The sequence below is a fragment of the Trachypithecus francoisi genome, unplaced genomic scaffold (assembly GCF_009764315.1).
Source record: "Trachypithecus francoisi isolate TF-2019V2 unplaced genomic scaffold, Tfra_2.0 Lachesis_group3, whole genome shotgun sequence".
In the NCBI taxonomy this organism is placed as follows: domain Eukaryota; kingdom Metazoa; phylum Chordata; class Mammalia; order Primates; family Cercopithecidae; genus Trachypithecus; species Trachypithecus francoisi.
The window spans coordinates 40,696,540-40,709,768 of record NW_022681468.1 but is presented as its reverse complement, the minus strand read 5'-3'; the positions used below and the strand labels follow the sequence as shown (position 1 = coordinate 40,709,768).

The 13,229-nt window shown below is 42.8% G+C and overlaps 1 protein-coding gene across 2 annotated transcripts in view; it reads left to right on the top strand.

Moving 5' to 3' along the window:
- MTHFD1 (methylenetetrahydrofolate dehydrogenase, cyclohydrolase and formyltetrahydrofolate synthetase 1) overlaps window positions 1-13,229 on the top strand; it is a 73,266-nt gene that overhangs the window by 46,439 nt on the left and 13,598 nt on the right. For both annotated transcript variants that reach the window (XM_033187754.1, XM_033187753.1), the window contains 7 exons: window positions 2,759-2,861; window positions 6,295-6,371; window positions 7,299-7,439; window positions 8,567-8,635; window positions 8,929-9,040; window positions 9,137-9,276; window positions 11,576-11,617. In XM_033187754.1, coding sequence (XP_033043645.1) covers window positions 2,759-2,861; window positions 6,295-6,371; window positions 7,299-7,439; window positions 8,567-8,635; window positions 8,929-9,040; window positions 9,137-9,276; window positions 11,576-11,617 — 684 coding nt within the window. The remainder of the gene's footprint in view (window positions 1-2,758; window positions 2,862-6,294; window positions 6,372-7,298; window positions 7,440-8,566; window positions 8,636-8,928; window positions 9,041-9,136; window positions 9,277-11,575; window positions 11,618-13,229) is intronic.

Genomic DNA, 13,229 nt, shown 5'->3' with positions numbered 1-13,229 from the left:
GATAGGGTCTCTCTCTGTACCCATGCTGGAGTGCAGAGGCACAATCACAGCTCACTAAAGCTTCCACCTTCCAGGTTCAAGCAATCCTCTCACCTTAGCCTCCTGAGTACCTAGGACTATAGGTGCACACACCACCACACCTGGCTAATTTTTTACTTTATTTTTTGTAGAGACCTTGTCACACCATGTTGCCCAGGCTGGTCTCAAACTCCTGGTTTCAAGCGATGGTCCTGCCTCAGCCTCCCAAAGTGTTGGGATTACTGGCGTGAGCCACCATGTTTGGCCACAAGGGATTTTTTGTTTTTGTTTACTGTTTTTTAATTTTTCAAAAATGTATTGGTTTTGTTTGTTTGTTTAAGACAGAGTCTCACTCCATCTCCCAGGCTGGAGTGCAATGGCGTGATATCAGCTCACTGCAACCTCCACCTCCCAGGTTCAAGCAGTTCTCCTGCCTCAGCCTCCTGAATAGCTGGGGTTACAGGTACCTGCCTACCATGTCCAGCTAATTTTGGTATGTTTAGTAGAGACAGGGTTTCACCATGTTGGCCAGGCTGGTCTCGAACTCCTGACCTCAGGTGATCCACCTGCCTTGGCCTCCCATAGTGCTGGGATTACAGGCATGAGCAAGGTTTTACTCTGTCACCCAGGCTGGATTGCAGTGGTGCAATCACATCTCACTACAGCCTAGATCTCCAGGACTCAAGTGATTCTCCCACCTCAGCCAACTAGGTAGCTGAGACTACAGCCAGGTACCACCATGCCGAGATTTTTATATATTGTGTAGAGACTGGGTTTTGCCGTGTTGCCCAGGCTGGTCTCAAGCTCCTGGGCTCAAGCGATGTGCCCACCTTGACATACCAAAGTGCTGGGATTACATGCATGAACCGCTGAGCCCAGCTTTTTTCTTTTCTTTTCTTTTTTTTTTTTTTAAGAGATGAGAAGGCTGGGCATGGTGGCTCACACCTGTAATCCCAGCACTTTGGGCAGCCGAGGCAAGCGGATCACCTGAGGTCAGGAGTTTGAGACCAGCTTGACCAACATGGTGAAACCCTGTCTCTACTAAAAATACAAAATTAGCTGGGCATGCAGCTGCATGCCTGTAGTCCCAGCTATTCAAGAGACTGATGCAGGAGAATCGCTTGAACCCGGGAGGCGGAAGTTGCAGTGAGCTGAGGATGCCCCACTGCACTCCCACCTGGGTGACAGAGCTAGACTCTGTCTCAAAAAAAAAAAAAAATTGGACTTGTGTTTTACAACACTTCTTGGTCACTATGATAGTATGATTATTTAGGTCTAGGCTTAGGGAAATCTGCTGCTCAGTTATAGGGACAAACATGTTAATAATACCTTTGTACGTGTGTAATATGAATTTGCAGATATTGGGATAAAATCACTTTTGTCAGACCCAGAAAAAACAGGGCTGGGAAGACACGAAGAAGAGGAGGCTCACACTTACATGTCTGTGATAAGAACTGTTTGCAAGGCCTGTAATCCCAGCACTTTGGGAGGCCAAGGCAGGAGGATGACTTGAGCCCAGGAGTTCGAGACCAGCCTGAGCAATGAAGCAAAACCTCGTCTCTACAAAAAATTTTTAAAATGAGCCAGGTGTGATGGCATGCACCTGTAGTTACACCCAGCTACTCAGGAGGCTAAGGCAGGAGCATCCCTTGAACCCAAAAGTTCAAGGTTGCAGTGAGCTATGATTGGGTCACTATAATCTAGCCTAAGTGACAGAATGAGACCTCGTCTCAAAAAGAAAGAGCAAAAATTGTTTCCAATGACTTAATAAAACCCCACAAGAAATCCCTTCACATCCTTCACACATCTCCTGCTTTGCACAGCTTGCATGTTTCAAATGTATACTTATGTTTCCATGACAAGACTTACCACTAGACATTCTTTAGGATGGGAGTAATTCAGATAAGATGCTCTTGAAAGGACGCTTTCCCAGTAATGGCAGCTGCACCAATGAATTGACAACTCTGCTTTGAGCTTCTGGGAGTGATGAATTCTGTATTTTTTATTTTATTTTATTTTTTATTTGAGACAGGGTCTTGCTCTTTCACCCAGGCTATAGTGCAGTGGCACAATCATGGCTCACTGTAGCCTCAACCTGAACTCTGTTTCTAAGCAGACTACGTGAAGCTCTCTCTCTCTCTTTTTTTTTTTTTTTGAGATGAAGTCTCACCCAGGCTGGAGTGCAGTGGCACGATCTCGGCTTACTGCAACCTCTACCTCCTGGGTTCAAGCAGTTCTCCTGCCTCAGTCTCCCAAGTAGCTGGGATTACAGTCACCCACCACCATGCCCAGCTAATTTGTGTATTTTTTAGTAGAGACAGGGTTTCACCATGTTGGCCAGGCTGAGCTCGAACTCCTGACCTCAGGTGATCTGCCCATCTCGGCCTCCCAAAGTGCTGGGATTACAGGCGTGAGCCACCACACCCAGCCAAAGCTCTCCTTCATTGCTAGTAAAAGCTTCCCTTCCCTCACTAGGCATATTTGTGGCATCCCAAGTTATAATCCTCATCTCTCATTCCTGAATAAACTCAACCTACTTGGAGATAATTTTTTGTAATGTCTTTTTTTAGGTTGACAGTGGGAAATAACCCCCAGCTTTCACAGGTTTTCCTTCTGAATTCAAGATGGTTTGCATTTCCTAGAGGGGATCCCATTTAGAGCTAGGGATCAAAATTTTGGTTTTACATTTATTGTGCTTCTATTTGTCTTATTTTATGTTTTCATTTTCCTACCCTTTCAGAGACTAGGCATTGAAAAGACTGACCCTACCACACTGACAGAGGAAGAGATAAACAGATTTGCAAGACTGGACATTGATCCAGAAACCATAACTTGGCAAAGAGGTACCAGAGCAGTATACAAATGCCGTTTGTTTTGATTATATTGCACACCTCACACCCTCCAGAAGAGTTGTTAAAATGTGAGGCTCAGAAGCTTCCATGCTGGTATTTTACCGGCTAAGGCATGACTAAGACGGTGACATTATTTCTTTTTCTTGCCACCTCTCAGTGTCTCTCCTTATTAGCTGTCATCAAGTCTCTGTTCGTTGGATTGGTCGAACATTTTGCTGGCTATTCAGTGTTGACTGAAATTAGGGTAGTTAAACCAAAAATAACATTTTACAAATTTAATTTTATGCAAAAAGTTTTGGTGTCATGAAGTAGAGAAATTATGTTTAATCACTTCTTGAATCATGTGTGACCTTTATTCTTAGAACTCTTGTGTGGCATAAATGACTTGATTTTTTCTGTAGTTCTCTAGCTTACCAAAATTTTTTTTTTTTTTTTTTTTTTTTGGGACAGAGTCTCCCTCTGTCGCCCAGGCTGGGCACAATCTCGGCTCACTGCAAACTCCGCCTCCCAAGTTCACACCATTCTCTTGCCTCAGCCTCCCAAGTAGCTGGGACTACAGGCGCCCGCCACCTCACCCGGCTAATTTTTTGTATTTTTAGTAGGAACGGGGTTTCACTGTGTTAGCCAGGATGGTCTCAATCTCCTGACCTCATGATCTGCCCGCCTTGGTCTCCCAAAGTGCTGGGATTATAGGCATGAGCCACTGCACCCGGCCTACCTAATCATTTTTTTACCTCATTTTATTAAATTCTCTTATAACATATTAGGTAGCCTTCAAGGTTTAATTACTTACCAATTTAGTAAGTAGGTTGCCTGGCTTCACTGCCATATATTACTTTTCTCAATGCACAACTAGTGTAGCTTAGATTTTACTTTGCATCAATAATGCAGCTTTCTATTCTGTATCACTATTGAGAAGGAATCTTCATCCACTCATGCAGAATGCAGCTGAAGGCCAATTTATTGACTGTTTTTGTGATTTTCCTTGACTCAGTAACTGTTGCTAGCTAATGGCATTTTTTAGATGACACTCTTAATGTCTAAAACCACACAGGAATTTCTCTGCCTTTGCTTCAATAGCTTTAGACAAATGGTATAATATTTTATAAGGAATAAGCTAAAAGTCCATTTTGAAGATTTAGTATCCGATTTACTTTTCTTTTGCTCCGTGTCTCATTCATGTTTTCTAAGAAACTAGAGGTAGTCATACCTATTGACTGGCTATATTTTACAGAAATATTAGTTACATGAAACCTGATACTTTTTTCTTTTGAAAAATAAGGGTTGGCTCTAACAACACATTACAGTAAGAGTGGGGCGTGTGTGTGTGTCTGATTGCTATATAAGACACTGCTTTTGGTATGAAATTATGATAGTCTTTATGGAAAATAATTTGGCATATTATCAAGTGTCTTAAAAATGCTTCTCCTCCTTGACTCATTTAGAGTATGAACTGGGTTTTTTTGTTCATTGTGTGTGTGTGTGTTTTACTTTGAAATTATTTTAATTTTGAAATAGAAAACATCTTGAAAGGAAAAAAAACCCACAAAATATATAGGCAAATTTGTACTCTGTGAGCTTCTCACATCCTCACACTTTTTCACCAATCTCTAAGATGAAAAACTCTAAAATTCTAAAACATATTCAGCCATCAACAATGATGTTATTAATAGGAATATGGATCAATTTCATTTTGTGTTTCTTTGATATTGTTTGGCATTTGATACTGAAATGTCAACTCCTGTTTCCTCTCCATACTCATAGTACTCTCAGTACCTCACTTCTGACACCAGATGGGTAGTTTTTCTCTTCCACAACAATTCAACTTTTACTTCTCCAGTGGATATTGACTGAGTATCCTGTGATTTAACTCAATTCGGATACTAACTGTCTGGAGCAGATCCTACAGGTAAAGGGCTTAGTCCTACAAGACTGCCCCACTTCAGACACGAATCGCAAGTCCAGGTTGTCACCTGTGCTTCTGACCAACTGGTTATAAACTGGAGGGTCCACACAACCCCCTGCTCAGGTTCATTTCCTAGAATGGTTCACAGAACTCAGAGAAGCATTTCACTTGTGTTTATGGTTTATTATAAAGGATACAGCTCAGAAACAACCAGATGGAAGAGAAGCATAGGGTGCATCACTCTCCCAGCACCTGGATATGTTCACCAGCCTGGAGGCTCATCAAATCATGTTCAGGATTTTTTTTTTTTTTTTTTTGAGACAGAGTTTCGTTCTTGTTGCCCAGGCTGGAGTGCGATGGAGTGATCTCAGCTCACTGCAACCTCTGCTTCCCAGGTTCAAACGATTCTCCTGCCTCAACCTCCTGAGTAGCTGGGATTAACAGGCATGTGCCACCACGCCCGGCTAATTTTGTATTTTTGGTAGAGACAGGGTTTCTCCATGTTGGTCAGGCTGGTCTCAAACTCTTGACCTCAGGTGATCTGCCCACCTTTGCCTCCCAAAGTGCTGGGATTATAGGCATGAGCCACCACGCTCGGCCTGTTCAAGAGTAATATACACCCCTAATACCTTACCCAGAGGTTGGTGGGTAGGACTGAAAGTTCCAGTCCTCTAATCATTTGTTCTTTTTGGTGACCAGTCCTTTCCTGAGGCTGTCTAGGAGAACTACCATAAGTCACTTATTACCATAAACTCAGGTGTGATCAAAAGGAGTTTGTAATGAATAAGACACTTCTATCACCCTTGGAATTCCAAGAGCTCTATGAGCCTTGTGTCAGGAACCCATGGCAAAGGTCAAATATATTTCCTATTACACTACACATACAAAAAACCAGAACTGAGGGTACACTAAAATGTTAACAGTAGTTAGTCCTGGGAGGTCGTTAGTTGGTTAGTTGCTTGATCTTTGCCATGTTTTTCGTGGTTATACAATTGGATAGATATTCTGTCATCAGAATAGAAATTATCTCTGCTAAGTGTGCTATGTTTCCTAAACTTCCAGACCAGGACTGGCACCCAGCATGTTTCAAAAGATATTTGCACTTGCCCTGATTTGATAGCTCCTGTGTTTCTTACGGTGGTGGAAAGTCAATGAGTCATCATCCCACAGAACAACAACACAAACCTCAGTCTTTTGAAAAAATGTAGACTGCTCTGTTTTTCTTATAAGTAGAATATGCTTTAAAATAGATTCCAGATTTCTAGTTAACTGTTTGAATTCTCTAGATGGAATAAAACCAAGCCACTCCACATTCCTTTGCTTTAAAAATAACTCCTGTGTATTTATGGTATATGAACATCATTTCTTAACACATATTCTAGCTTTGCCATCCATTTTGAAATCAAATATTGATAGACAATCATGCAATTAGACTTATTGCTTTAAAATTCTGCTGCTTCTTTTAACTTTGTGGTCCTTTTACTCAAAATCATTCTATATTTTGCCTGTCTGCTATAGTGTTGGATACCAATGATAGATTCCTGAGGAAGATCACGATTGGACAGGCTCCAACGGAGAAGGGTCACACACGGACGGTAACAATTTGTCCCTTTCCAAGGAAATTAGTTCAGAGGCACTCGATCTTGCTGCTTTTCTCCTCCTCCATCCTCTCTCATACGATTGATACTGCCAGGTGTTGTTCTGCCTTCTCCCTTTTAAAATGGAAGTGAGTAGGTGTGTGGCATTGAGCACTCCTGACAGCTTTTGCAATAAATCCCATGTGTCACCTGTGTGTTTTTCCCCCAGCATTTTTTCCTGGAGGTGGAGAGCCCCAAGTGAATATCCTTGCATAGAAATTGATTAAAATTGCTTCTTTTTTGTAGCCATTTCACTGTATATCTCCTTGGTTTAAGAGGTACCATATTGTTCCCTTGTATATGAAGAAAACAATAAGCGCATGATTATAAGCGGCCATGGTAAAATCATAGCTTTTTGGTCCTACTATAACATTTATTTTAAAACATTGACAACTCAGGGCTGGGTGTGGTGGCTCACGCCTGTAATCCCAGCACTTTGGGAGGCTGAGGCGGGCGTATCACTTGAGGTCAGGAGTTCGAGATCAGTCTAGCTAAACCCCGTCTCTACTAAAAAAATACAAAAATTAGCTGGACATGGTGGCACGCGCCTGTAATCCCAGCTACTTGGGAGGCTGAGGTGCGAGAATTGCCTGAACCCAGGAGGTGGACGTTGCATTGAGCTGAGATTGTGCCACTGCACTCCAGCCTGGATGACAGAATGAGACTCTGTCTAAACAAAAAAAAAATTGACAACTCAGGGTCTTGGAATAATTAATATTTTTTGCTATTAGAGGATTATGTTCATTAAATATTTTGGGTAGTATTCTGTTATTCTATCCTTTTAAGCTATTTGTTTAAGCCTCAGATGTAAAAAAGGATCACTTGCAATTCACACTTCTGGTTTAACACACAGTTTTTGCTAGTGCCTCTGTTCCCTGCCCACAGGCCCAGTTTGATATCTCTGTGGCCAGTGAAATTATGGCTGTGCTGGCTCTCACCACTTCTCTAGAAGACATGAGAGAGAGACTGGGCAAAATGGTGGTGGCATCCAGTAAGAAAGGGGAGCCCGTCAGTGCTGAAGATCTGGTGGGTACCCAGGCATGCCAGGCTTGGCGACATATCTGTGTCTGTTGTCCTAGGGTCTTTCAGCAGTTATTAATAACAAAATTTAATGCTTTACTTAAGACATTGCAGTTAACTCATCAATTCAATCCTATTTTGCTAATTGCAAGATAATTATGAAATGTTTAAAAAGTACATCAGAGTGAATAATAGGTAGTATGCTTTAGTAATAGATCACAAGTCCAGGTGATTTGAGTAACATCTTCATCCTGTGGGCATCTCTAAAAGTGGGTGTATGACTTCAATTTGCAGAGAACATCAAGAGTACCATTGCTTTATCTTTGTTGCTAGTTAGTTCAGCTACACTTTGATGGCTTAATAGAGTGACCTGATGTTAAAAGTTGGTATTGAACTCTTGCGTAATATTGCAGTTTCAGCTTTGGAAGACACATATTGAGTTTGGTATTTATAGAAATTTCTGCCCAGATACCAGAGTTACAAATAACTGAGTACTCTAGGAACAAGCATTGCTATGCTTTAAACGAGTCTAGAATGGATTTCTCACATCAGTCAGCAGCAGAACTTGATAAAGATGCTTGTTTCCAGAGTCACATGTTTTTCCAGAAATTACATGTGAATGTCATTTTTATTCTATCTGGCAACTTTGGCTGGGCGCGGTGGCTCACGCCTGTAATCCCAGCACTTTGGGAGGCCAAGGCAGGTGGATCACAAGGTCAGGAGATCGAGACCATCCTGGCTAACACAGTGAAACCCTCCCTGTCTCTACTAAAAATACAAAAAAATTAGCCGGGCGTGGTGGCGGGTGCCTGTAGTCCCAGCTACTTGAGAGACTGAGGCAGGAGAATGGCATGAATTCAGGAGGTGGAGCTTGCAGTGAGTCGAGATTGCGCCACAGCACTCCAGCCTGGGCAACAGAGCGAGACTCTGTCTCAAAATAAATAAATAAATAAATAAATAATTGGCAACTTCCTAGCATATCCAGAAAGAAACCATGAATGGTCTGATTCAGGTGAAAGTATCAATTGGTCCAAGATGGCTAACACGGGTAAGCCTAGAATGTCAAATGTTGGTTTCAGAAGGTTGGGTTTTTTTGCTGGTGGGAGTTGATGCTGCACACATTTGTTTCGTAGGGGGTGAGTGGTGCATTGACAGTGCTTATGAAGGATGCAATCAAGCCCAATCTCATGCAGACATTGGAGGTGAGCAGAGTGACTCCTGCCTTCTTGAACTGGTTTTGGATAGTCAGAGCAGAGTGGTTATAAAGCACACTTAACCTGGGTAGTCGAGACCTTCTCCACTTGCTCATCTCTTTCTTCTCATTCTTCCTCACACCTGTGACTGGGAGGTTACTAAAATAAAAGAGATGACTTTGTATTTTCCCTCTGGGAAGTATTTTTCCTTCTGATTCTAAATCAATTGCGTATTCTTGAGTGTGTGATCCCACTTTGAAGCAGGATTGGCAGCTCAGCTCATGGTGTCCTGGTTTCCACAGGGCACTCCAGTGTTTGTCCATGCTGGCCCATTTGCCAACATCGCACACGGCAATTCCTCCATCCTTGCAGACCAGATCGCACTGAAGCTTGTTGGACCAGAAGGGTTTGTAGGTTAGTGTTTTTGCAAAACCAGTGAATAGACTGTATATTTCTTTTAACATCAGGGGAATTGGGATGGCATTTTTACTGTTGCTTTCTTCCTTACAGTGACGGAAGCGGGATTTGGAGCAGACATTGGAATGGAAAAGTTTTTTAACATCAAATGCCGGTATTCCGGCCTCCGCCCTCACGTGGTGGTGCTTGTTGCCACTGTCAGAGCTCTCAAGATGCACGGGGGCGGTCCCACGGTGAGCAGTGGGTTGAAGTGTCTGATTATCAGCAGTGTGCTGACGGCCGAAAGGAAGTTGGATGACTTCTGCCTGTTTCTTCATTGAGCTGCTTTTATCCTCGTGATGAATAGGCAGCAAAAGCAAGGGACGGGCAGACAGCCCTTGTGTTGGCTGCCTTATCACTCACAGGCACCGTCAGCGCTCAGCATTTTAAGAGGGCCAAAATTGGCTGCCTGGCCTACCTTTCGGAGGACATCTGACAACATCTAAACTCTTCCAAGGCCATGTGCTTGGCTAGCCCCACAAAAATCTGTTTTACGTTCAGACTGTTCTTTTTAAATCTGCATCCCTCTGTATAGTGACACTGGCAACCAGCCAACCAAACCAGTTAGCTGAGACAGAGGTCAGCCCCTTCTTGAGTAGTTCATGCTAGACAGGGCCTCCACAGCCTAGGGAGGGAGCGGGGGAGAGGAGAATGGCAGATCTGCCCAGGGCTGCCCTGGGTAACAGAGAAACAGGTGAAGACTGACTCATTCTCACCTCCAGCCTGAATATTGTATTTCTCTGAATTCTTACTGCTTAGAAATTCCTACTACTCTACTTTTTATCCTAGTATTTTAACACCTTTTATTTAGGTCCTACATGAAAAGACATGGTGCTAGTTTTCTGAAATCATTTGAAAAACCATTAAATTCCTGTCCACCAGGAGCTTGTATTGTAACTTAGGAAATAAGGCCTCCCTCACCTACAGGATAAAAATCAAATTTCTTTTGGTCAGGGTTTGTTCTAATGTAGCAGTTCTCTGTTTTGGCCTCAGAACCTCTTTACACTCTTGACAGTTATTGAGGGCCTAAAGGAGCTTTTGTTCATGTGGGTTATAGCTATTGATATTTACCACATTAGAAATTAAAACTGAATTACATGTTAACATAAATAACTTTGTAAACATGAAAATGCACTATCTTTTCCCAATGAAATTTAGGCATTGTCCATTTTTCAGATCTTCTCTGGGTCTGGCTTAATTGAAGATAGCACTTAATCTGTTGTGACATCACATGTCTCATAACCTTTGGAAAAGTCCATTATATGCCCAGTGAGAGGATGATAATGAGAGTAAAAGGGCCATAAGATGTTACGGAATCTTATGGAAATAGTTTTGACCTCATGGACCCCTTCAAAGGATTGGGTCCCCAGAGCACACTGGGAATGCGGCCATAACAATCCCAGCACCCCTATCCAGTCTTAATTATCCCTGAGTGCCAAAGGCACTCCCAACCCAGCACACCCCTTTCTGCTAGTAGCGCAGAATATACTCCCTTTTTTTCCCCCAGTCACAACTAGCATTCCTCTCTCTTACACCCCTCACTCACCCTCACACCATCTCACCTCCTTTCCTTGCTTCCTCCTGACCTCACAGTCAGGATAATGTCCTATAATGCTGTGCATGGAAGGGAACATTTGCACATATGGCTCTGTCAAGAGAGTAGGCGTCCTGCTCCCATTACCTTGCTGACGGGAAGCTACATGTAAGGTCCTTGCTTCTTGCTCTGCCTCCACATGGAGGCATGTGGAGTTGGAGCACCATGGTCTCACTGCAATGGGAGAGGACGGAGCTTCCTAATCACTATCCACTGCCCATGGTGGGACCCATGAAATGGACACCTTCACCCACTTGCTCAATTCTGTGGATGCAACAGGGCTGAGCCATGGCATAGATCAAGACTGGGGGCTGGGGGGCGTTGAGGCGGAGGGTGGCACCAGACACCTCCATCCTTTAGATATATTCTATAAAAGAGAAAGAAAATCCTTCTGTATTGTTTTCCCTCTTGTTTGTATTGACCCTGTACCATGGTTCAGCTCTACCAATGCTGGGTTGGCATTGTGGGCCAGCTCATGAAACCACAGCAGGGCTCATCACAGGCTCCATCGACAGACATCCCAGGGTGACTTCCGCAGGCCCGATCGCTTCCTCTTTCCCCACGCTCCCCTTCATTCCCAACTCCACTGCTATGGCCTTCACTCGATGAGTCACTGCATCTGCCTAGGGTACACCCCTTTCCACTTCTCCCACCATCGATCCGGTCCTTCTCACCTCCTTAATTCAGGTCATAGAGGTCTTCCACGCTGCTCAGAGCAGTCGTTTTTGTCTGTGCTGTGTGATTGGTCACATGCCCTAAGTCCTTAGGGCAGGAAATCTTATACTGCTGTACAGTCTGCAAGCATTGCAGCCTCTTGCCTTTAACACATGACAAGCACCGTTTTAAGCTAGAAGATTTAAATAGGAAATGCCTCTGACCCTTGTTTCTTTTCCTTTCAGGTCACTGCTGGACTGCCTCTTCCCAAGGCTTACATAGAGGAGGTAACCTCAGTTATTTCTCATCACGTGTCCTAGAAAGCATCACACCTTGAATCAGCATTTCTCCACCTGGCCCGTGTGGAAATGAATGGGTTATTGCTGTGACCCAGGGTGCAGGGTGCCAAAAGGCCTGCAGTGTGCTGAGTAGTTACATTAAATGAGTAGATAGGGAAGATGCGCCTCACAAAACAGAATTGTCCTACATAGGGTGTCAATAAGCCACTGTCCTAGACCAGTGGTTGCTGCTCAACAGCTGATTTTGACCCCGGGGACATTTGGCAATGTCTAGAGACTTTTTTTATTATTACAACTGGAGGTGAGGAGTGCTACTAGGATCTAGTGCGTAGAAACAGGGATGCTGGCTAAACATCCTTTAATGCACAGGATAGCCCCCTACAACATTATCCAGCTCAAATGTCAGGAGTGTGAGGCTGAGAAACCCTGTCCTAGAGTAATAGCAGTTCCCTTCCATTGTCTTCCCTGCATTGGCTGGGTAAGTTCCAAATGCCGTTCAGATCAGAAACAAGTAGAGACCTTTTTTGAAATGGCTTCTCCTCTCCAGATTTAAATCGATATTAAAGGGCCAAGATATATGGTCAGGATTCTGGTGGTTTTTCTAGACAAAGCTTCCTGGATATTTATAGCATCAAACAGGAAGCTAGAGAACAACTGTGAGCTCAAACCTTTTCATATTTATGTCATTTACCATCAAAGAAACATCTCTAAAGCCAGTTTGGGGTGGTTACAGGAGAGACAGGCCATCAGATAAGGTGGCAAGGTCACCTGCTGTCACTGCTAATTCAATTTTTCTGCCTTTTTGGAAGGCTTTTAAATTATCAAGCAATACAGGGTCAATGTTCAGGCCCCAAATGAAGTATTTCAAAACTGGCTAGAAAAAAATTGCTGGTACCTTGAGTCTGCCTGTCTTCTGAGTTATGGTTTGCCTTTTATGGTCATTTGTCTGATTCACGCGTAGGAGGGGAATTCACAGTTCTGGCCCTCCTGCCACCCCACAGCCTTTCCTGTGTCTAATTACAGTGACTGCCCCTAGCTGGCCCAGCTGGTGTCTTCATTTAAGAAATTCTGCTTATTTAAAACTGTTCTTGATCAGCCTTACATATTAATTGATTTTCATATAAAGAATTAGCAGTGTTCTTTAGAAGCTCAAATAAATCATAATCTCAGTTTTCAATTATTAAAGGAAAAAAAGCATAAATCATATTTGTAATGAATCTAGTTGTTTTCCACCTTTCATCCTACCCATTTCTGCTCTTTTGGTATCCACAAACATTACTGCTGGGTTTTGCTCATGATTCAGTATATGTATTTTTATAAGATTTTTATTTTTAAAATATTTAATGTATTGTTAAGCCTACAATAGTAATATACCCTTTGTAAAAAATAATAAACAAACATTACAAGAATATAATGTATGTGAGTTGAGTCCCCTTACCAGTTCAGAGCCTATTTCTCAACATTTAAAAAATTATCATGAATTATACACATGTATTTTTGTGTTTGTCCTAAAATGGAATAATTAAGCTCTCCATGGTTTTGCACCTTTAGTACATCTTGGACAGGTTCCATGTTAACACAGATGGGTCTCACCTTCATA